Source organism: Fukomys damarensis, unplaced genomic scaffold (genome assembly GCF_012274545.1).
Source record: "Fukomys damarensis isolate Sample0158 unplaced genomic scaffold, DMR_v1.0_HiC HiC_scaffold_10, whole genome shotgun sequence".
Classification (NCBI taxonomy): domain Eukaryota; kingdom Metazoa; phylum Chordata; class Mammalia; order Rodentia; family Bathyergidae; genus Fukomys; species Fukomys damarensis.
The window spans coordinates 39,401,722-39,426,689 of NW_022900922.1; the positions used below are offsets into that span (position 1 = coordinate 39,401,722).

Genomic DNA, 24,968 nt, shown 5'->3' on the forward strand with positions numbered 1-24,968 from the left:
TATGTATATATATAACTAGAAAAAAGCTTTCACCGAACTAGAAATAGAGGGACTTCTTCAACTTGATAACTAACATCTGCAAAAACAACAACTACCCAAGAAACCCTAAAGCTCTCTCATGCTTAATGGTGAGAAATGAGAAGCCTTTCTACTAAGATGTGTACGGCAAGGATGTCTCCTCTCACCACTTTGTTCAGCAGTGTTGGGGGAGCCTTGGCTAATGCAATTAAACATTAAAACGTGCAATTAAAACGTGTCCAGACTGGCAAGAAAGAACTAAAACTATTTTTACTTGCAGAATGTGTATTATTTACATAGAAAATGTAAAAAAATTGATCAGGAATAAAATTCTGCAATCAAAATTGATTATAGCAAGGGTGGAGGAATAATATACAACAGTCAGCCTCATTCCACTATACTAACAATGAAGAGGGGACTTGAAATTAAAAACAGAATACCAATCTAGGTGTGGTGGCACCTGTTTTGTAATCCCAGCATTCAGGATTTAGAATTGTAGGCCAGCCTGAAATGCATAGTGAGATCTTGTCTCAAAAATGGGGGGAGGAGGCCTGGCTGGGGATTTAGTTCAGTGGTTCGGTGGCCTGCCTTACTAGCGCAAGGACCTGAGTTCAATCCCTGGTATGCACGGGGGGGGGATTTAAAAACAGGATAAATACTATTTACATTATCACCAAAAAATGAAGTACATAGGTATAATTTTAAAGTTAGTTTGATACATAACATTATACTTATTTGCAGAGTATATTATATTTTTGATGTACATATTATATCACATAATTTTTAAATCAGACTTGTTTTCTTTCCTTACCCCCTCAAACATTTGTCAATTTTTTATGGTGAAAACATTCAAATTCCTCTCTTCTAGCCTTTTGAAATACGTGGTTCATTGTTACGGTTTAGATCTGTGGTGTCCCCCAAAACCTTGTGTATATGGACGGCTCATGGGCACTATATCTACCAGAGGATTCATCCAGTAAAGTGGTCAGTAGTTGAGTCTGCCATTAGCAGGTGGGACTGGTTGGAGTAAGGGCCCCTGAGGGCATGGCCACAAGGATGTATCTCCCTCCCTGGCTCCTCCCTTTGCTCACTGCTTCCCCATGGCCCTGGTACCCTGTTGTGAGCAGCTCTCTTCTCATTGCCAGGCCCTTCCACAGTGCCATTTTCCCCTTGGGGCTGGCCGACCACGCATGGTCAGGGACCTGTGCAACTCAGCCAAAATCAAACTCTCCTCCTTTAAGTTACAGCCATAGAATATTTTTTCTGAGAGATACAGAAAGTGACCAAGACATACATTATCTCTATCTAGTCACGTGATGGTGCAACAGCACACCAGAACTTACAGCTCCTATTGGGCTATAACTTGGTACCCACGTGGGCCTCTCCCCAGCCCTCTACTCAGCCTATGGTAATCTCTGCTCCTAGCCTCTGTGAGGTCAACACATTTATACTCCACATCTGAGTGACACCCCATCCTTCTGGGTCTAGCCTACTCCTCTAATTAGTGACCTCCAGTTCCATCCCAGATGCCCTCAATGACAGCTTTTCTTTTTTTAATTGCTCATTTCTGGGTGTTTTTGTTGTTGTTTCTTCTGGTTTGGCTTGTTTTGGTTTGCTTTGGTTTTCTGAGACAGGGTCTCATGTGGCCCAGGCTGGCTTTGAATTTAAGGCAATCCTCCTGCATCAGCCTGAGGTTTACAGCTGTGTGCCACCACACCCATCTTGCTGGTTTCGTTTTTGTTTCTTTTTTGATATGATGCTGGGGGGTGGAACCCAGAACCTCAGTGCATGGGAGGCAAGTGCTCTGCTACTTCGGGACACCTCAGCTCCTACCAGTGTTTTTGTCTTGATTCTTTGTGGTCCAAGCACCACCTGAGGTTGTCAGTACAATGAAACTGCCAGGATGAGAACAGATTACTCTGCCTTCCCACGCCCCCCACCCCCAGGCTTCTGAGTCACACAGAAAATCTGGTGTTGATCTTCCACAGTCCTTTCACTTTCCTGTGGAGTTCACAACAGTTTCCCAGGTCTGGTCATCAATGATTCCAAATTTGCCAATTTAACCACACTTTATCATCACAGCTAGAAATCACACAATGGCTTTGGAACACAGCCTGAAAATCTGACATATTTTTCTGGCATTGTTGATGTCCTTGGAACCATAAGCCAGGACCTGTCCCCAGGCAGTCCCAGCAGCATGGAAGGAGCAGGGCCAGTAATCCTGCAAAATCAGCTGCAGTTACCATCCAACCAATCATTCCTCTCCCTGACAGCATGCCTGTGCAAGGGAAATAAAAGCGTGGTTTCATGCTAAGATCCATTCACTAACAGGTCGACAAATAGACTGGCATATAAATATATTGGGATGCTACTCATCAGTGAAAGGGGAAACTACCTGCATATGCAACAGTGTGGATGCCTCTCCCAAGCATTACTGACAAGGGAAGAAGGCAGCTACAAACACCTGCACCCTGCAGGGTTCTGCTGAGTTCTAGAAAAGGCAAAATGATAGTGGCAAAAAGCACACTGGTGTTTGCCAGAGACCAGAGGTGGGGAGGGGACTCAGGAGTAAACAGTCTCTGATTATGGTGACTTACACAGCAATGCACTTGTCAAAACTTATCAAGTTTTACTCTAAAGGTCATTTAATATTGTTGCATATGTATTAGACCTCAGTACAGCTGTCTTTTCTCCCCCACCCCCGTACCAGGGATCATACTCAGGACCTTGCATGGAGCCACACAGCCAAATCCCTGGCCCTTTCTCCCTTCCCTTTCTCCTTCCCCTTCCCTTTCCTTTCCTTGACAACAAGCAGGCATCAGTGCAGGTGATTCCTCTGCACAGGTTTGTGATCTGGTTCCACAGCCTCTGTCCCTCCTGACAGCACTCAGTTTATCTGAGTCTCTTCCCTCGCGCACATTTTAGGACCCATATCCAAAATGCTGGGTTTGCTATCCCCACAAAACTCACATTGGCATTTTATCCCAAACATAAGGTAGTGCAGGGTGGGTCCTGCTCGGGCTTTCAGGAGGTGAGTCCCCCGAGGACTCTCATGGATCAGTGGGTCAGTGGGACCGTGGCTGTCAGGAGCACAGGTCTGTCATATAAGCCAGTTTGCTCCTGCCAGGGCCCTCTTGCCATCCATCTGGTGCCCTGCGCACATTGGGACTCTGCTGTCTCCCGGCCAGAAGAGGTCTTACTGGACATGGTGGCCTCGAGCCTGGACCCCTCAGCCTCCAGTCACAAGCAGGTTAGGCTCTTATTCTGCATGAAATACCCATTTGGTGATGTTACTGCAGAGACAGCAACATAAAGGACAGAGACCTGTGAACTCATCCGATGGACCTGAAATGCATGTCTATGCCAATAGGGTATCTGTGTGCACATCATGGTGCTTAAATCTAGGCTGAGTGTTTTTGTCTGAGAGAATCCAATAAAGGTCCAGCTGCCATGTGCTGGGCTTGTGGCCTGGAGGTTAATTGCTATGGTCAGGCTGTTATAATGGAGTGGGCCAAAATTGTCCACGTTCTTAGGCACACAAAGAAAGAATTGCCAAGTGTGCACCTAATAGTAAGTAGTTAATATTTACTGAAGATCACAGGATGTAACAGGAATAGGAAGAAGGAAGAGCCCAGGAAGAGGAACTCCTCAAGAGTTTTCGATGAGCCTCAACATAACTCAGGCTTCCAGTATTTAAAGGGTATGACACCCCCTAACTCCAGGTGCCTCCTACTGAGGTCAGATGTCTGTGACTCCAGGTGCCTCTCATTTTGTTTCTCACTGGTGTCAGAACTAATGTTCTTCTGCTTCTGACATCACAACTTCGTAAGTTTAAACGTGGATAATCGCTATGCGTGGTGGCACATGCTTCTAATCCCAACACCCAGGAAGCTGAGGCAGGAGGATTGTCATGAGTTCAAGGCCAGCTGGGCATTCTTCAGAATGTGATCTTATTTAAAAGTTACATTAAATTAATAGCCCCAATTAAATATATAACAAGTGTGTTTATAAAGCGGGTAGATTTGGACCTAGTGACAGTCACACACACAGGAGAATGCTGTATGGAGACAAAGTCCACAATCAGATGATGCTCCCGCAGGCTAAGGAGCCAGCATTCAGGGCCAGCAGGAACAGCTGTGTCAGCCGGAAGGAACCGCCCTGCTGACACCTCGCCTGTATTTCCAGCCCCAGAACTGTGAGACAATAAATTTCTGTTGTTAAAGCAAAAGTACCATCCAGCTTCTGGTAATGTTACAGTAGTCCTAGAAAACTAGTAACAATATTTTTATTTGATGGATTGATTGCCACAATAGGGTCTGAAACCAGGCCCTTCATACTGAGCTTCATCCCCAGCCCCTTTTAAATTTTTTAATATTGAGACCAGGTCTTTTTTCATTTTGTTTTTGTAATTTGAGACATGGTCTCATTGTGAAGTTGAGGCGGGCCTTGAACTATGTAGCTCAGGCTGGCCTCAAACTCATGACGATCCTTCTGCCTTAGCCTCCCAGTGCTAGTATTAGAGGCATGAACCACGCTGAGTAAAATAAGGTCTTTCTAAGTCCCTAAATGGTCCAAACTGGGTTCAAACTTGCAGTCTTCCTGCTGCGGCCTCCCAGAGTGCTGGAATTATAAGCATATGCCAACACGCCCAGCTCTTTGATTCATTTAAATATTCAATGTGGGTTACATGAACAACAAATGACATATATAAATACCCACATGGAGTCTTCTTACCTTTACACTTGCAGGAATTATTTCTTATAATACATGTGTACATACACATATTTCTCTGTGTGTGTGTGTGTGCACATGCGGCAGTGCTGGTGATCACAGCACAGCCCTGCAGTGCTAGGCCAAGTATTTTACCACTGACCTCACCCCAGCTCTATTGGTATCATGGATCTAACTCTGGACCTTGCACTTGCAAGGCAGGTGGCAGAACCATTGAGCTAAATCCCATATCCCATCAACTCTAAATTTTCAAACTGGAAGTGTAATTCAGTGGTGTGCCTAGCATGCATGCAGTCCTAGGTTTTGCCTCCAGCAGTAAAAAAAAAATCAAATTGAAAACTACATTTTACATATCCTATGGCAAGACCAGCTTTATTTGCCTGAGGAAAAAAGGACCATGTTCTCCATGAGCACATTCCACACTGACTTTTTATCTCTGAATAATGTCCATGAGCCATACAGTTTGTTGTGTGTATGAATTAATACATGGAAACATCAGTGAATAAATGACAACAGCTGCATTTATCAAGTGTTAGTATGGCCATTATTCCACATGTTATGGTTACTTCATCAAATTTAAGATGTCTTTGGTTCTAAGGTGAATCTTATTATCACTTAAAAAGAAAACTATTTTAAATGGAGAAGACTATAACACATTTCAATTTTAGAAATTAAAACCTGGGGAAGGGTAAGTCTAGCACAGATGCAAGGAGATGCCTTGTGTGACCCTGTTATGGCTGTCTAGATGTCCCCCAAAGCCTCATCCAGTAATAGGTGGGGTTTTGCTTTGGCCAGAAAAAAAAGAGCTCCACTCAATCTGTGGACTGCCAAGATAAAGCAGAGGAGATTTTGATTGCTGAGAAGGAACAAGAGAATAAAAAAGATGGCTTGAAGGCATCACATGAAACAGCAGGACTTTACCTTTAGCAACCTCAAAATGACTTTGATTTGAGAAGAGAGCCCTAGAGCACAATGTTCCAAATTGTTGGCAGCCTAAACAAAATTGCTCCTGAGGATTTGGTTCATAGGCAGTGGACTTCCACAGCCAAGAGGAGAGGAAGAAGAGAAGCAGAAGCAGCAGCCTGGCTACTGCTCCAGCTGGCAGCAGACCTTTGTGTCATTGCATGGTGCTGTTTTTAGGCCATGGAAAATATAAGAGTTGAGGGGTCAGGCTTGCACCCAGATTTCCAAAAAAAGGCCTGGAGGCCTGACAGTGTGCCTCTGAGAGGTCAGTGTGTGAAGCTCAGAGCATAAAGACAACGGTGCAATAGAGACACCAGAAGGTTAGAAAATCAAAAAAACATGAATTGTCTGAGGAAAACTGCACAGAGGGAGCAGAGGCAGCCCAAGACAGAAGCCATGAAAGCTACAACCACCCACAATACCACAGGGGCCGAGCCACACAAGCATTTGGAGCTCACATCTTGCCGCAAATTGCCTCAGATGCTGCACATGAAACTACAGGACTTAATGTCTGCCCTGCTAAATTTTAGACTTGCTTTGGTCCCATTCCTTTGAATCCCCCTATTTGTACCTTTTAGAATAATGTTTATCTTATGCCACTGCATGTAAAAAGTGTTTAACTTTCTTTTCATTTATACAGGGGATCACAGCTAAAAGTTTGCCTTACATCTCAGAAGAATCTTAAGACTTAGACTTGTCAGTAATGCTGAAACAGTTAAGACTTTGGCAACTCTTAGGGACAAGCTAAATGCCTTTTACATAAAGAGATGTGCCTGAGTCTTTGGAGGGCCAGGGGTGAAATGCTATGACTGTGTCTAGATGTCCCCACAAAGCCTCATGCAGTCATAGGTGCAGCTTTTTCAGAGGTGGCTGGATCTATGGTGTGTGATACTAAAATTGATTCATGGTGTAATGCTAAGATCAAGGACACTAAGATTAAGGGTCTGAGTGCTGCCCACCCTAAGCAGCCTAGATAAGATATGAGATAGAAAAAGAGTTGTGGTTGCCCCTTGCTTGCTGTGCTCCCTTCTGTAGGAAATGAATTATTTCTTCTTTGCAATGCCCCTCTGCCATTATCCTGCCTTAGGGCCAGCTGATTATGGATAAAACCTCAATAAACTGTGAGCTAAATAAACCTTTCCTCCTTAAACTTTAGGTATTGGGCATTTTGTCTCAAAAATGAGAAAAGTTAACTAAGACAGACACCAAGAATGCAATGCCATATGCCCTCTTTTATTTGTGCCTAGGCAGAGGATGAGCTGCACTAGAGAAGGATGAGTTATTTTGTTTGCTGCTGAAGTCCACACTGTATGCTTCAGTTTGCAAAAACAAAACAAAAAAACACCAAATCACAAAATAAAATCGGGTTGACTTTGGGTGACGGGATTTAAGGCTGAGAAAGAAAACTTGGCTTGGAACTCAGGCTGCAGCAGACTGAGGCTGATCCTATGGGAGATGCAGGTGGACATGAAGGAGATCTGCTGTATATGTGGGGAATCAGGCTGGGGCTGACGAACTGGTCTCAGTGACTAGGTGTGGGGTCAGCAGAGTCCTCTGGGCTGCCCAACCTCCAGGCTTTTGAAAGACCAGCTCTCCAGGGGAAGCTCAGGACTGCCGGGCAGAGGACTGTTCCTGGCAGCTGGAATAGTGAGATTAGCCCAAAGGGAATGGAGGGGACAGTGGCCCTCAGAACCCCAAATCTCCATCTGGGTGCACCTGGCCCAGCGACAACCTCCTCCTGCCTTTGGCCACCACCAGCCCTGTTGACTGCCATGGGATGTGACTTCTATGCAGCTAGAGATTTTGCCCATTTTACTCATTACCAGCACGTGGCTGACATGACAATATTTGCCAGATGAATGCACATGAGTTTGTGTATATTCACTCTTGAATATTCAGGAAATTGGAAAGGCTGAAGACAAAGGATTCAAACTCTATTTGGAACTAAACAGGGTGTAATCAGAGAAACCTTAGGAAACAGGCTAGGAACAAAACAGAAGGAACAGAAAAATCAGAGTGTGCTAAAATTCAAAATTGAAGGTGATGGCTTCTGATGCATTGAGTTCTCAGTGTGGACAGATGAACTTCCTGCTGTGGGGAGTTGCTCTTAGAGAACAGGACAGGGTCTGCACACTTCCCAATTGCACAGTATCCAGTCAGTCTAGGCCTGTGCTAGAAGATCTCAGGACTTTACTTCCCTTACTTGCCTTTCAGGTTCTTCTTTGGAGTGGACTTCTACATGTCCACAACAGCCTGGCCTTTTATTGAATACTTTCCCACAGGACACAGAAGGATTCTGTTAGATGGAGTTGGCCAATGCTGGATGAGTTGTTTTTGGCTAAAGTTTTTCACAGTCATTACTGACTATGGATTCTTCCCTATATGAGCCCTCTGATGGTGAACATCAAGTCTTGCTTTCAAAGGCCTTCCCACATTCATTACATTTATAAAGGCCTCTTACTTGTTTTTATAGACAGTAAGCCCAGGATTGCTAATGGGCAGCTGATAGCACAGCAGAACATTTCTAAAGAAAACCACAGATTATTCAGTAGGCTGGGGTGGGAGTATTAAAATTCCAGGCTACATTAGGCAACTCAGCAAGACCCTGTCTTAGAATAAAATAAAATAGGTCGAGGATGGTCCTCAGCATTCCCCAGGTTCAATCTCCAGTACAGAAAATCAAAGTGGGGGGCTGCCTCCTGAATGGATTCCGATTGATGGTAAATTAATCTGGAACTGACCAAAAAGCTTCATTGCATTTTCTACATGAGCCTTTCTCTGGCACCAGTTCTCAGGTGTGCGCATTTCAAGGCTTTCCACATCCCAGTGTCTGTGAGGTGGCTGCTGAGTGGCTTCTCCAGGGCATGCGCAGCCAGAGCACACAGGGCTTACCCCATGACTGTCACTGCCCTGCAGAGGAGGTGGCAGTGTGAAGGTGGCTGAGTGAAACTTCCCCTACTCCCACTGAGCTGCTCCTCAGGGCTGCAAAGCTGCCCTGTGCTTGATGCTTCTCTGCCCCCTGTCTCTGGCCAGTAATCACCTGAGTCTTTCATGTATTCTCATTTGTGATTTTTTATTTCTTCAGAAATGTGCTGTGGTGCAGTCAACTGCCTGTTATCCATCCTGGGTTTACCAACTTAAAAAAATAAAAAGGTGATGCAAATATATATTTCATTGTATGAAAAAAAGTAAAACAGATTTTAAATTATATCTTAGATGACTCGTAATCACTTACCTTAGTCCTAATGTGCAGGCACATGCTCGACATTTTCTTGCATGTTGACTCACTTAATCCTTAGAATATATGTGTGAGTAGGTGTCATTGTCCCTTCCCTGCTGAAGCTATGGGAGAGTCATTGTGTAGACAACCCCAATCCCTGTTGTGAATCCGATGCTGTCCCAAGCCTCTCCCACCTCATGGCCTGAGCATCACCCACGTCTTCTGAGCCTCTCCTCCCAGTACTGTCTTTGTCTCCTGGCCCTGATTCCCCCCTTATCTACTCTCCTAGAAGGTGGTCTCCAGGGCAGAGGCTGCCTGCTTGACTCATTGCTGGCACAGTGTAGGCACCTCAGTGTTTGCTTATGTTTGTTTACACTCTTGAGAGGGCACAAGGGACAAGGAGGTGGTTGATTGGTACCCTGGTTGGTTCTGTAAGGTGCTGGGAAAGCTAGCATTGCACAGGAAGCATTCAGCTCCTGCTCTGGGGGAGTGGGGAGCCTTGGTTGTGTTCCAGTCCCGCTTGGTCTTGGCAGGTGTAGAATGGGGAGCTGGCTTCATCATGAGTCATTTGTGAGGCTCTGCTTTTCCTGGATCCAAGGTGATTACAGGCTTAGGACAATGGCTCCAGATGTCAGGGCATTTCTCAGAGGGCCTGGAACCGCCCTCCTGATGATTACTTGTATTGGTGTCCTTGTACTTGAGGGGGACCAGGATGATTCAGGTGACTGACATACCTCTGTGCAAAGCTAAGCAGGAATCTGTCTCAAGTTTTGAGCTGATAAGAGAGACACAAAACAAAGGCAGATATCAAGATTTGCCCTGCTTTTAATTACCCACTAGGCACCTACAGGCCCAGCCTCTAGGTCCCCGTTAAACTCTCACTGAAGCAAGTGTCCACACATTCCTATGTCACACTCCTGCATTAAACTTTTACTTGATCATGTTGCACTTAACATAAGAGACTCTATTTTAGTGTGTTCCAGGTGCCAGAGGCCTATGTGTTCAAGCCCAAACAATAATCTCTATTAATTTTTGCTCAACAATATCAACCCTAAAACCTAGTCTATGAGAATGTATCAGCTAAACTGTGGACTCCTGTTCAGTTTTGAATAGTCATCTCCATCTCCAATTTCATCAGAAAAAATTTTAAGTCTTTGGAAAAAAAAAACTCTAGGTTATCTTGTATGGGGTACACTGGAGGTTGATTCTAGAGCCTCCCACTGAGTTAATCCCCAGCCCTAGACCATAAAGTTTTAAAATTTTGAGACAGGGTCTCACCAAGTTACGCAGGCTGGCTTTGAACTTGTGCCCCTCCTGTCCCAGGCTCCAGAGTTACTGGAATTGCAGGTGTGCATCATCCTACTCAACAACTTTCACTGATTTTGAGTTCTTTTACAATTTACATTTCTACTGAAGAAACTGCAGAAAACTGTTCATGGGAGCTCAGGGGTGAAAAGCAGTGAATCTATCTTAAGAGGTTCCAGGCCACATTGATATAGGGGAAATAGATGTAACTCCCAAACCAGCCAGATACCTGAAGGTCAAGTTTGTGTTCTCTAAAACTGAAGAATGAATTCTAGGAACAACAGAGGTTAAGAGTAGGAAAAAATTATTGAAAGATAGCTTCTAAGAGAGACAGAAGGGGGACAGAAAATTGGGTTGCTTGCTCACTCTGCTTCTCAAAGGTGTTTTACGGGACAAAGCCGGGAGGTGAAGCAGGTTCGAGGTGGGGACAAAACTATAGTCAACTAGTGAAACTGATAGGAAACTGTGCAAGGAAATTTTGCTCCTGTGGCTCAAGTTGGACTTACTGTGGGAAACTCCCTCCTAGAATGTATATCTTCTTTGTTCCATTGTGGGAAGGGGCCGGTCTCCCGCGTGTGAACACAGACTGGCCCGCTAGCGTAATTAAACTTATTGCTTCCTTCCATCCTCCCGGAATAGAAAATACGAGCCATATAAACCAAACGGAAGTTTGACGCATCAAAAATTACAAATGCAGTCTCTTAGATAATATGGATGCAATGAAAAATCACAAGGTGGACGAAAGTGTTCCCAACCAATAAGATTATGACAAGTACTGTCTTTAGATAATACTGACTAAATGGGGATCCGATGCGGAAACAGGTCACGCAGCAGGCATACAGGGGAGGAACGAGCAAGGATTTCGGTGGTTAGGGACCCTGCCCAGAAGCTCTTGCTACCCGTTTGGAATACCGAGCAGTGCCTGTCGTCCCTGGGGGAGCCCGCGGCGCGGCGGTTTCTCTCCTCACGGCGGGCCTCCAGCGGACGGTCTTCACCGCCCTCCAGGCCGGCCTGTCTACTTAACTCGCGCATCCATGCTGACGTGACCAGTGGCCCAGTTGGTGGCAGTCACGCACTGCACACCCAGCTCTGACGAGTCTTGGCGGCACCGGTTTTTAAAGCCTTTCTGCAGTGAGGGAGGCACCGCAGGGGACGGAGGACGGGCTGGTGGCTCCGCGGTCTGCCGGTTCTGGACGCCTGCGCGGTCCGTGCTGGCGGACTCGGCGTTGACCGAGGGACGCGGACGCAGCGGGGAAGCGCGCGCCGGCTGAGGCAGCATGTGCGGGGCCGCGCGCCCCGAAAGCTTCCAGAACGCGCCGCGGGCTCGAGCCCGGGGTACCTGCTGTGACTGAGTCTCTGCTGGAAATGTCGCGGTTTTGAAAGACATCGCGGTGTCTGCTTCATTCTTTTCAGTGTTGCCAGTTCTTACGAAAAATATCTCAAAAGTGTTCAGAAGTAGGTGTGCACGTTCACGTACATTAGTAAGGCTGTTGAATTTGTGTTCAAAGAAATGGGACAAGAAAAACGTATGTGTCAGAAGTGGGATTCGAACCCACGCCTCCATACGGAGACCAGAATGCCCGTTCGCGGGAAGCATAGCTTGAGTCTGGCGCCTTAGACCACTCGGCCATCCTGACACTACATGCAAGAAGATTCGGATATCATACTAAAGAGTGTTTGCAAGGGGCGCCTGCGCGACGCACGATGATGATGTCAGGGCCGCTTGGCAACAGCGAGCTTGTGGCCACCTGTCGGCTGACCGGAACTGTACAGCAGCCCCTCCGACTGCGCCGGAAGCTGTGTGAGAGCTGGGCGCCCGCAGGAGGAGGCGGCCAGCCAGCGAGACTGAAGTCGACTTGGACCGTTTGGTTCGGTCGCGGCGCGAGAGGGGTTGTGCTGTTAGGGGAAAATATTTTCTTTTTGTTCCTGGCCAGTTTTCCCCCATCCCAATCCTTTCTTCCTTTGTGGCATATTAAACCGCGGCTTCCTGGATTGTGTTGTACAAGACTTCACACTTTTTTTTTTTTTGAGATAGAATTAAATATGTGAACGTTTCCTTTGACCGTCAGTTTTCATTGTGCATTAGGACTCACCCGAGGCCATCCTCGATTTTTAAGAAAACATCCTCCACAAGAGGAAATTTGAAAGGCCTGGCAAGTCATTAAGATGGTGACGAGTACCCTAAAGAGGAATCAAGCCGACACCCAAATTTTAAAAACAGGACTCAGTCCCCATACTTGAACCTCTTCACTGTTTGACTGATAGAGGATAGATCGATTGGTTGGTTTTCTGGTGCTGGGGATTGGACCTACGGCCTCTTGCACGCACACACACACACACACACACACACACACACACGCGCACTTTTCCGTGGCAGCTAAAGAACTAGGAGCGGAGGAGCTGTTGAAGCCGGATTTTGTAACTGAAGACTTCATTTGCTGGAAGAAGGCAACAGGTGCCAAAGGGATCCTACAGAGCTCCTCTCCTTCAGTGGTCCACATCCTCAGTGTGAACTCAGATTGCTTTATGTAAATTTAAAATTATTTACAAATTCATTTAACTCCAAAATGGGCTTCCTAAATTAAATATTTTTAAAAGTGGTGGCAAAGTTTAGTTGAAAAAGTAAAAGTGAAGGTCAAGAGAAAAAACTGGCTCTGCAGAGTGAACTAGGGCTGAGTAAAAGAGGAAGAGGCAAGATAAAAGAACCTCCTGGAGATACAAGGCGGGCTCTCGAGAGGAAAGCCATAGTAGCCTCAAAAATTTAACATGTACCTCACCTCAAACTTTGCTCTCCTCCCCTCTCTCATCTGCTGCACACCCCGCAGGGAAATGTCCTTCTGTTCATATTGTAAAACATGTATCATAAGGATAATGATCTTCTAGGCCCTTTTCTACTCAGCATTATTAGATTCACCCTTATAGATTTGTCCTCAAATTGCAAAGGGAGATGGGATAAAATAAAATTATTAAAAAACAAATTGCAAGCAGCTTTGCTGGATTTGACAAGCATGGTTATCTCTGCTGTAGCTGCTGCTTTTAGGGGGTGTACAGGGAATAGAGCAATGGCTGTGCCTGCCAATATCACGGGGTAGCGGAAACCAATGGTTTCTCCTGAGGGTGTGTCTCTTTGCACAGGTACACAGATGGTGTCTGTCCTCTTTGTGGGCCTTTGCTGTCCCTCCCTGCCCTAGTGGACTCAATACTGAAGTGAAAGTGGGATGTGATTTTGACATTTTCCAGTTGTGATCCTGCAAGGTGATGCTATGAAAAGGCATCACTGGTCCACAGACAGCGTTGTCATCTGTCCTGCTGGTAGAGAGCAGAAGCCACACATATGTGGCAGAACTGAGGGATGTGATCATGTCCAGCTGTTTGAATCCTGGCCATGCACCTGGGATCAGGCACTTCCCTTCTCTGCTTCAGTGTCTGTATTTGTAAAATCAAATAGTGCTTTGTGAAGTTGTTAATGAGCCTTAAATATGTTACAGTGCATAAAGCTCTTCGTGCTGTGCCAAGAACTGCTTTGTTAAGCACTTTATGTAAATGCATATATTAGTCTATACGTTCATTTCTCAGAGCATTCAGAAAAAGGTCCCCATTGATAGTCCCTGGTTGTATTATTTTTCTTAAACCCTAGTGAATGATGGCTGGGGATTTAGTTCAGTGATTCTGCCATCTGCCTCGAAAGTGCAGTCCTGAGTTTGATCCCCAGTACCTAGAGAATGAATTAGGATGTTATCCTCAACTCATGGTCTTCAGCTACGGACCCCAATGCCTAGACAAGAAAAAATGCATAGCCCATGGACTCTTAAGAGCAGGAAAGATCCACATTCCTGAGAACTGGGCTGTATCCATATCATTCCTTCTCAGCACACGAGTTTGCACCCCCAATGGCTTGGGGTCCTGGTTCTGTGCTCAAGAGCATTTTGGGCTCTGATCTGTTACAGGTGAGTCCATTATTCCACTGCTAGAAAGTAAACACAGACCTTAATACCACACTTTCCCAGTGAAATCACAGGCTTAACCAATGTAAGAACTGTAGGACAGTGATACCCAATATTGCCTTTTTAGCCCTCTTAGAAAATGATGCAGGGGATTTAGCTCAGTGGTTCCATCACTGGCCTGACAAGCACAGTCCTGAGTTTGATCCCTGGCACCCCCCCCACACCATAAGAGAATGGGATCCTAGAGCCACACTAGAAATCAGTCTGTTCCCTTCACTCTCAAGACCATGAGCCCAGTCTCAGCAAGGCCCAGGAAAAAATGGAAATACAAATATCCACTATCCACTTTTTTTTTTAAATTTGTTTTTGGTACAGGGGATTGAACTCAGGACCTTGCGCTTGCAGAGCAGGCAGCAGCACCACTGAACTAAATTCCTGGCTACACACTTTTATTTTTAAACAGGTCTGACTCCAGAATGGCTTAGGTGGTGATGGCCTGGGGGATAGGCGGCCCTTCAGAGCACACATCAAGAAGGTGAAGCCCTGCCCCTGTAGGAGATGGGAAAAAGTAGGCAAGAAGGCAACAAACTCCTGGAAGTGGCCCAGACTTTGTGCAGGAATGGATGGTGTGTGGCTGACCACAGACGGCACCAGGATCCACCTTCCATCAGCATGAGGGGAGCAAAGCTCTCTTGGAGGACAGAGGCAGACACTGGCTAGAAGATCATCACATGATAAATGTGCTGTTGTTCTTACCACTCCTGTGAAATAAGTGGAACCAACCAAAACACATCAGCCTCATTAATAGTTAATGAAACTTTACAGACTGTAAGTTCGAGGTAGCAATAATTCTAAGGACAACTGAGGCAGAGGAAACCACGCTAACAGGCCTCAAAGGTACCTTCAGATTCTCAGCAAGAAGCCCTGGCCCAGAAGTGACAAAAATCCCCCAGGACCTGGGCTGAGCCAGATGGGGCCAGGTGGGCCAAGAGGAGGTATCTCAGTGCCCTCCACATGCAAATTGATCCACATTCTTCACCTGCTCTAGTCGGAGGCCATCTGGTTTTATTTGTGGGCAATACTGATACTTCTCATTACAGCTCACAATTTGCACAGGAAGGGGAAGGGTCCCAGGGAACATGGATATCCATGTCCCTTGGTGAGGGCAGGGACAGTGTGCACATCCACCTCCGATGGACAGAGGCAACACTCGGCGGGGCAGGACCCCAGCTGCCTGCCTGAGTTCTGCTCCTCAGGGGGAGGTCTCCATGGAGCGACCATCACTCCCGACATGGCCAGAAAAGCCATCGATGCCACTCATGGGGCAGATGATGAGAGGAGCTGCGCTCTTCCCGCCTGAGTAGCTCAGGCTGAAGTAGGGCCGCACTGGCCCGCAGAAGGTGGCGTGGGAGAAGGTGAAGGTGTGGCACCTCTCGGTCACGTTATAGAAGGACACCTCCCCAGCATCATAGTCCAAGAAGATGCCCACCCGCTGCAGCGGGGTCCGCAGGGGCAGTGCAGTCATGGGGGAGGTGAGGGCCCAGTACTCCTTCCCATACCACAGCGACACGGCCCAGAACCCATTCTGGGGAGCTGAGGTTACGCCGCCCTTCCTGCACACTGAGTCTTCGCAGACGCCGATGGTCCACTTGGCCTTGTCCCCCACCTCCACCTCCCAGTAGTGGCGCCCGGCGATGAAGCAGGGGGAGCCCAGGACGCAGGGGAACAGGTTGAAGCGCTCGGGGTTGTCAGGTAGGTCCTGCTGCAAGTAACTGTACCGCACTTGCCGCAGGTTGTCGGACAGGATCAGGCTGGGGTAGGCCGTGTCCGGGTCCAGGGTCACGTCGACTGCAGGACAGAGGAAGGTCAGCCAAGGCAGGGACCCCGAGGACACCACCCCCATCCCACTGCATTCACATCACAATGAAACATCGCAGGACTCAAATCTGCAAAATTACTGTTGGGGCTGCTCTGACAATACAGTAAAAGTGCTAAAATCATAGCCCATTCCCTTTCTGTCTCCTGGGTCACAACATCCACGATAAACTGAATGTGAGGTTTCCTTGCCTGCCCACAATCCCTTAACATGTGTCTCAGGGGCCTAAAAGAGCATCACAGATTCAGAGTTAGATTTGTGGACAGGCTGGGTCTGCCACGGCACCCTGTGATCAGAGATGAACAGAGCTGCATGCAACACAGAATATTAACATCCTGCAGGACAAAGCTAGAACAGCTTTGCACAAATTCAATTTGCTGCCATAAAATAATAAAAAAACTTTGGCCTTCAGAGCCTTGGGAATTTGGACTTGGGGAGAGGGACTTAGACCTGCACTATCTGGCCTGCCCTTCAGATCACTCTTCCATTCATTCAGTGAGATCATCACTCTGAACGTCCAATGCTATTCCTCTTCGAAGGTCCTTATCTTCCAGTTTTTCTTAGCCAGTCCACAACTTTTTTTCTAGTACTCAGGGTTAAACCCAGATGCCTGGCTCTGAGCTACATCCCCAGCTATTTATTTTTTTGAGAGAGGGTCTTGAATGTCCCAGACTAGGCTCAAAGTTGAGATCCTCCTGCCTCAGTCTGTCCTAGAGCTAGGATGACAGGCAGGTACCACCACAACACTTCTACTCCTCTTATTGCCTCCACAATCACGCAGTACCTTTCTGCTTGAAGAGCACTCACATGTACTCTCTGAGCTCTTTAGACTGCTCAGATTCTTAACTTTTACCTCAGGGACCAAAATGCAGTGAGGCCAAGTGATTCCTGAAAATGGTCCACACCCAGCAACAGGTAAAGGTGACCAAGAACTCCAGGACCTTTGATTCTTGGTTCAATAGTCTGCTCAGAATAGGGACTGAACCCAGTGCCCTGCACACATACTAAGCACACGTGCTGACCACTCAGTTCTACCTCAACCTGGCCTCCGCCTTTCCCATGTTGTTTCCCTCGAAATCCCATAGGCAGGACCATTTCTTTCCCTTGTGGCTCTGGGAATCAAACCTAGGTCTCCATGGGCCAGGGATTTAGCTCAGTGGTTCTGCCACCTGCCTCACAAGCACAAGGATCCGAGTTCAATCCCTGGAACCAAAAAACAAACCAAAAACCTAGGTCTTGAGCATAGGCAAGCGCTCTTCACCCTGTCCGCTCGTTTGTTAGTGTAGGACACAAGCACAGCACTCCCACACCTTTGCTGAGGGGATGAACATGGATGGTGGCCATGGGGACCAGGGAGTGAAGACTCATGTAGCCCAGGTCCTCTGTGGGACACATCACATGGTGGTGGCCATGGTGACAGGGTGTCACAGTGCAGGCCGGGGCACCTCTTGGATGGGCACTTACCTAGCCTCTCCCACTCATAAGGCAAAGGGTGTAGTGGCACAGGGACATGTGGACATGTGAACCCCTGACTGGGGGCCACAGAGGGCCCAGTCTTCTGCTGGGGAACAGCAGTTGGCACTGTTCCGCTGTGAGCCCTGACTGATTCTTCCTGTGGCTGCAGCCTGAGGCAGCATGGGTATAAACCCTGAGACAGCAGACCGATGTCTATGCCATCCTCACATAGGCCACCTGACGAAAACGCTGAGGCTCAGCCCCCAATCATTCACAATAGCAGTTGAGTTCACAAGGGTTTTTATTCCTTTCCCCAGTAGGGTTTTATCTTCCATCACTTACCTGAGTATAACTGAGCCTCTCTCAATTCTGAAAGAACAAAAGAGATAAGAAGTTACCAAAGGCCATGAGCGTTTCCGGGAAGTCTGTGGCTGAGAGCACACTTGTTGGTCACTGTGAAGCAGTGGTCTCCATTGGAGACCCCAGAGCCCAGGCATCCAAGCGCTGTCTCCTTCACACAGTGCACAATCCCCACGTCCAGCCCAGGACTTCACGGAAGAGGGGTCAGGAGCTCTGGGTAGGACACTCTGTCCTACGGCTGGTGGCAGCAATGACAGCTACTGCTACTCCGACACACAAAGCACTGTCATGTGTTTCCATGGAGGCTTGTAAGTGGCAAAAATGAGTAGTTGAAGCAAACGAGAGCCAACTAGGAAAGCCACATCAGAATCAGGCACTTCCGGTGTTACCCGCGCTGTGGGGAGTCGCTCCTTGTGTGGACCACAGAGGGCGTGTGTCTCCAGGGGAAGAGCTAGGTGCCAAAACACACAAAGAGCTGAGAAGACCACAGAAACGAAGACTTGGCAAACAAAACAGCCAGTCCTGAGAGGAGGCAGTCTAGGAGGGAAATCTGGACTTGGAAAAGCCTCCCCTAGACGCCTAGAAAATATTAATGACAGGTATAAGGTATCAGGCTCTGTCCTAAAATTAACCTTATAACCTCTGTGCGGTAAGTGTCATCTCTAACAATGCAGCCCCTTCACTGAGGCCTGCGACTCTGGCAGCGCTGCTGGGTGATGTGCATGTCCACAGTGTGGGGGACCGGTCAGCCTTCTGCACACGCCACTCCAGCACTCCTCTGCTCATTCCTGTCCCTGGTTAAGCGACCTAACTCTGGACTGATCTTTACACTGCTTCTTTTCTCCTCCAGCAGGAAGGCTAAGAGCTGGGTGGACACTTGATGGACCTCATGTGAGAACAGGAGCTGTTAACTGGGAAAGTGAATGAGGGTGGGAAGCCTCAGGGAAGCTGCCAGCCAGGTCACCATCTCTATCCCACTCTGTTAAGACAGATGCTGCTCCTCCCAGGAAAATCCAACCTCAAAGCCAGTCAGGAGGGCAATTTACCTTGAATTTTCTCCATATCTGACTGCATTTTTTCTAAGGAGAGAAAAGAAGATATTCAGCTGCATCCCACATCTGTGCACCAGTGCTGAACAATATACATCCCTCAGGCAAGCCGAGGACATTTAGAATAAAAACCCACTTTACCTCATGATCCCTCCCCTTGGATTTATTACCTGTGAACTGCTTCAGACTCTCTGTTAAGAACAGGCATTTTTGGGCAAATATGTGGATTTTCTCTTGCAGATCTGGAGGTGTGATCCAAGGTTCAGGGATCCTGATCCTTTCAGCCCTACATTTAAAGAACACATGTGAATCCTTCCCTGAATTGCAACACCTTCCATGAGCCAGGACAGGCCTTGGATAAATTTTCCGACACTAGCAGACACTCTGAACCTGCTACTACAGCTGGCAGTTTCTTCACCTAGACTGTGATTCTTTAAACCAGAACAAGGGACTTAATATACACATTTTCATTTCCCCCAAGGCACCCAACTCATAGGTTCTCAAACAGCAAGTTTTCAAAAAGGTTTAGTGTACTCTAAGAGGCTGAATCAGGAGGACCACAAGTTTAAGTCCCACCTGGGCAGCTTAGTGAAATCCCGTCTTAAAAAGTGCTGGGAATGCAGCTCAGGGTGAAGGCCCTGGGCTCATGGGGTAGTAATGGGGTTATTTACTGAACTAAATTGAATTATGAGGCTGACCTTATCAGAAATCATTAAGTTCCATGACACAGTCCTTGATTATTTATGGTGGGCAACTGTCCACACTCTTCAGATTCCCCATATGGAGAATGATACCTCAGACAGACTGGCACTCTGAATTCAACACCCACCCCCTCACCTGTCTAAGGTCTATGGCAGACTTTTTACTGCCTATCCAGTATCTTCCCAGGTTTTGTGCTACTAGCCACTAGCCCTGAACCTCTCTCTAGTAAGCCCCACCCTACCCTATAGCCTGTCCATGATTCACTTTGTTTATGAGTGGAGCTGAGGTTCCTTTACTCTCTGTATACCAGGGACTCCTCCGGGCTAGGTATGAGTCCAGGAAGAGGCCAGCTCAGCCTGGGCTCCTTCCAGGGATGACAAAGGTGAGTGAGACAGTTCTTGTGTGCTTAATTTAATACTAGAGGGAGAAAATTGTACCTGCTCAGCGTGTCCCCAATGTCCTACAAGAGAAAGGAGAAAGGCGGCCATGAGAATTCATTAATAACTTGAGTTCCTCTCACAGATGTTCAGTTTTCCCAGAGGCAAGAACCACTGGAACATGACTCAGTTTCCAGGACCCAAAGACCAGGTGGAGGAAGCTGAGATTTTCTTACTAACTTGACTTCCTTCTCTTAGACCTCAACTGCCTATCTGCCTGCCTTTCATTGTGAAATAATTTCAGATCACAGACTAGCTGGTTCATATACAGAACTCTGGGTTACCTTTAACGGTTCACTTGATCTACTGTGGCATATTCAGAACTAACCGAGGCTTCTGTTCCCACCACCTATCCATGTGTCCCTACAGCTCGCAAGGACAAGTGCATCACAGGGGCCCAGGTCAGGACACGGAGCAGCGACGTGTGTGCATCCACACAGCCCGTTCCAATCTGAGCAGCTGTCTTAGTAATGACTGGTCTTCTCAGCTGCCACATCCTCTCCATGTAAGAAGCAGGGTCCCTCATGGGCTCAGCCACCACTAGAACCGTTCCTCTGCCCTGGTGTCTTTTCTGGCACCGATATTGTTTGACACATGCCAGTTATCTTACAGAATTTTGCTCACTGCAGTTTTCCTCAAGACTATACTCAGGTTGTACCACTGAGCGTAATCCCAGCACTTGCGTGGCTGAGGCCATTATGAACTACATAGTGAATTCAAGGCCAACCTGATGTATATGATGGGACCCTGTCTTGACACCCCCCACCCTAATTTTAAAATGAATAAACAAATACATTCAGATTGTGACATCTCTGACAGTGCATGCTGCGTCCCTCCAGAGGTGCCCAACTGCTCGTCCCTTCATGGTGATACTGGTGTTGATTACTGCATGGTTGCTGTTTCCCTTCTGTGGTTAGTAAGCAATCTGTGATACTTCAATTCTCACCAGATGCTCCTCTCCCCTTAAGATCTAGCATTAGTCCAGGGTGTGGTTCAGTGGTACAGTGCTTGCCTAGCATGCTTCAGGCCCTGGGTTCAATGGTCAGCACTGAAAAAAAGCATTAAAAATCTACTTAAAGAAAATGTGGCATCTATACACAATGGAGTCCTAACTATTCAGCTTTTTAAAAAAAAAAAGAAAAAAAAAGGATAAATTTTAATTATTTGTAAGAAATGGATGCACCTGATCCATAATGCTAAGAGATATAAATCAGGCACAGAAGGTTGACTACCACATGGTTTCCCTCATATGAGAAATCCAAAGTATAAACAATTTAAAAAGAAAAACAAAAGACAATAGGAACCAGGAAATAGAGCTTTTGGAGATAGGAAGGGGACCTAGAGATGGAGGGAGAGGGAAGGGAGGGAAGGGAGGGGAGGGGAAGAGGAAATAAAGGACTGAGATGTGATCTGTGGATGTACCTACCCCACACAATAAATGTACTGCATTCACGACACATCACAAACATGTACTAACGCTAGGCATGGTGGTGCAGACCTGTAAACCCAGCACTTGGGAGGCTGAGGCAGGAGGACTCTGGTGAGTTCAAGGCCAGCCTGGCATACATCATGAGATCCTGTCTCATAAAAGAAAAAACCCTCAAGCCTATCATGCAAAAAACTGCTTTCTCAGGGTTTGTACCATAGCAGCCAAAATCAGAGAAAGCAAGAGTCAAGAAAGTCCCAACAGGGCAGAATGGTTCTACTTAAACAGCCCCAGGGCGAGCAGTGCCACGGCTTCTTCCCCAGCCTGCAGTCACAACCCTCTCACACAGCGGCCTCTGCGGTGACCTGCACACTGCTCCAGTCATCTCCTGCTCCCAGGGCCTGCTCAGGAGCAGCCTCTGAGGGGCCAGCAGCTTACAGACCTGATCAGCTAGACCCTCCCCTCACTTCCACCTTCGGAACTAGACTCAGCTGGCATCTGTGAACGCTCCATGGAAGACCCCAGTCCTCCCCACCTGAATGCTCTCTCCTCCTGCACCATTCCTGATGACCTCTCCCACAGCTGCACTGCTCAGGCCCCAGAGCCCCCAACTCCTCACTGCCCAAGCCTCCACGGCAGCGGCTCCCCAGAGATCACGGTGCTGGACACAAAAGCACAAGGCACCAGGCATGTGAGCCCTGTGTTCCCCTTCCCAAACCTTTCCCTCCTGGTCACTCTGCCTCTCTAGTCAGCCATCCTCAGTGAGCGAATGAAAATTGGCGAGTGTCAGCGCTCAGCTTTTCTGCCCTATTGTAGGGGTCTGCGTGCATCTCCAAGGCCAGCGGTGAGGAGTGCGGCTCTGTGGGCCACAGTTGGTCTCAACACCCAAGGCTGCTGTGGCTGGAGAAGCAGTGACAGACACCACCTCCCTGAATGGGCACAGCTCCACACCAGTGAGAAGGCTGGGCCTACCTTTGCCCTCTCCATTGGACTGTGTGTGCCCCAATGGTCCGCACTGTGCTGGCCTTGGCATTCAGTGCTTCTGCCCAACATGCCTGGTGCTGAGGGCAGCCACCCCACCCACAGAGGCCCAGACGCCTGCCTCACCTGCAGCAGCTCCCTGGTGGGCTGCCGCTGCTTCTCCTCCAGCTGTGCGATCAGGCTGCTGAGGTGCGAGATGTTGCAGGAGAACTGTGCAATGGCGCCATTGATGCTGTTGTAGATGGCCAGGTCCAGCTCCTCCAGCCGTGCTAGCAGCCGGTACTCCTGCTCCTTCAGGGAGTGGTACAGCTGCTCGAACTCCCACACGATCTTCTCCCTCTCCATCTGTGTGAGGCTCTACCAGTGAGAGCCACAGCGGGGAAGGGAACAGTATCACCCTAGGCCCTCACGTCCTGCTTGAGGACTGAGCACACCCTGCACCGCTCACCATCCCAGTCCTCTCCCTGAGTGCAGGATGCTGGGGCTGAGTCATCCTGGTCATGACAAGACTGACTGGGAGTCCAGTGCATGTGTCACAGTCACCAGAGGGCAATGGGTGGTGGCTGGGGGAGCCCACACAGAAGTGGAGTCCATATAGCATCTTACAGCGAGAACAGGAGATGAGTCGCATGCCGGCATCAGCCCAGCTGCTCAGGAGGCTGAGGCAGAACCATGACTTCAGGGCCAGCTTGGGTAAGACAGCAAGATCCAGCTCAGAACAAATGACACAAGAGGGCTGGGCATGAGGCTCAGGACATGGTTTTGGGGGACAAAGACCACTGAAGGCAAAGACCGGACCACACCACATCAGCAGGCCAAGGAGAAAAACTTCACCACCTGAGGCATGCAGGGCTGTCACACAAAGGTGATAGGGCCAAGCTGCATCCCAGGTACTCAGCTACCCGGGCCTACACAGCAGCCCACAGCAGGGGTGTGGCCCCACGGCTCTCAGGCTGAATGTTGGCTGCAGCTCTGTCCTTCCTCCTCACCTCAGTCCACTGTCAGGACACCTTTAGGTTGTGTTCTAAGTACAGGACCAGCAAAGCAAGAGAAGGTGTTTCTGGAACCCAACCCTGTCCTTCACTGTCGTGCTTGACACAGAGCAGACCAGCAGCTGCGACACTGCCACAAAAGCTGCTTCACTCCCAGGCCCTCAGACCCGGTGACAACTTGATCCAAGACCTTACTCCTCCTTCCCGCCTGCAGCCATGCTGTGTGCCTGCCTGGGTTCTAGGTCCTTGCCAGTTCTCTCCTTTCTCAGTGCTGAGTCTTCCTGAGATATGGGCCACAGAGGCAATCTTAGAAACTAAAGCTGACAGTAGCCCTAATGATCAACTAAGAGTTTCTTCAAAGGGGTGCTATGGGCACCCCAACATGTGACTGCCTCCCATCATGAAACATAAGGCAGCCCCGCTCCGGTCTTGCCCTCACTCTGTTCCTCACCGGAAGAAAAGGGCAGTTCCAGCCTGGTGGGAGCCCTGTCCCACCCACCCCACTACACAGATGAGGAAACCGAGGTGTGGCGGTGGCATTACGCCTCCATCTGAACACAGAGGTGGCGCCTGGTGCTCCTGAGGCCTCTCTACTTGAGGACAGCACAGGCTCCCTGTGCAGAGGTCCTTTGTGGCCTTGTCTCACACATACTTGCCAGAGGCTTGCTTTTCAGAAGCAAACACCTCAAAGGGAAAGATCTGTAATGTTTTGTTGTCCAAAAACGTTTTAGGCACTTAGTGACTATATAAGTGCATAAAAAGCTCTGTGGTTCCCAAACTCCTCTCCCAGAATCAGCACATCAGCCCCACTCACCAGGAAGAAAGCATGAAGACCAGAGCCCAGGCACTGCTCTGGTCGCCCCACGCAGAAGGGACACGGGTGAAGTCCTTACCAAGAGTTCGGCCCGGGCCTGTTCGCCCTGCGCCCGGCGCCTCTTCTTCAGGTCCTTCACTCTTCTCAGGTGGTCCAACTGGCTCTGGATTTGTTCCTGGGAAAGCAGGCACAACCGCTGAGCAGCCGTGCACACAGCTGCATCCTTACCACAAGGATCCCTGCCCCAAGTCCCGACATTGAGCTTCAAACCACCGCCGACCACAGCACCAAAACTCTCCTCTTCCGCAGTAAGTCACCCACCTGTCCCCGAAGAGTGGGGAAAGTGGCCGGCCTTGGAGACAAGCTCAGCTGAGACCTAACATCTCCTCTCACTGTCCCCGAGTGACATGGGTGATGCCCCTTCCCAGCCCACCAGAGTCGTCCGCGAGGGAAGCGGCGGAGCTGAAAGCGCCACAGATGTTCCCTAACCACGCATGCGTGCAGTCACACTCAGACAAGGACATCGTTGTGCGTCTGCACCTGCAGCCCTCCAAACAGCCCGCGCAGCGTCCGGTACTAGCTGCACCGCCTCTTGCAACTCTTTGCTGCTGATACTTTGTTTCAGCTCGGGTCGCGCCCCTGTGTCCGTTGTCAGGGCCCGGCCCGACCCGGTCTTCCGGCCGCCGTTCTCAGGG

General features: G+C 48.4%; 1 protein-coding gene and 1 non-coding gene across 2 annotated transcripts in view; both read right to left on the bottom strand.

The window, feature by feature from the left end:
- Positions 1 to 11,768: 11,768 nt before the first annotated feature.
- Trnal-caa lies at positions 11,769 to 11,874 on the bottom strand. The gene is made up of 2 exons: positions 11,837 to 11,874; positions 11,769 to 11,814 (listed from the first exon to the last, which is right to left on the bottom strand). It is a non-coding gene; the product is annotated as a tRNA-Leu (tRNA).
- Positions 11,875 to 15,433: 3,559 nt separating this feature from the next.
- Positions 15,434 to 24,968, bottom strand: part of LOC104870639 (zinc finger protein RFP) — a 20,233-nt gene continuing 10,698 nt past the window's right edge. The window contains exons 4-10 of the mRNA XM_033761797.1: positions 24,353 to 24,448; positions 22,594 to 22,824; positions 20,061 to 20,083; positions 19,092 to 19,207; positions 18,919 to 18,951; positions 17,855 to 17,881; positions 15,434 to 16,029 (exon numbers count right to left, since the gene is read on the bottom strand). Coding sequence (XP_033617688.1) covers positions 15,434 to 16,029; positions 17,855 to 17,881; positions 18,919 to 18,951; positions 19,092 to 19,207; positions 20,061 to 20,083; positions 22,594 to 22,824; positions 24,353 to 24,448 — 1,122 coding nt within the window. The remainder of the gene's footprint in view (positions 16,030 to 17,854; positions 17,882 to 18,918; positions 18,952 to 19,091; positions 19,208 to 20,060; positions 20,084 to 22,593; positions 22,825 to 24,352; positions 24,449 to 24,968) is intronic.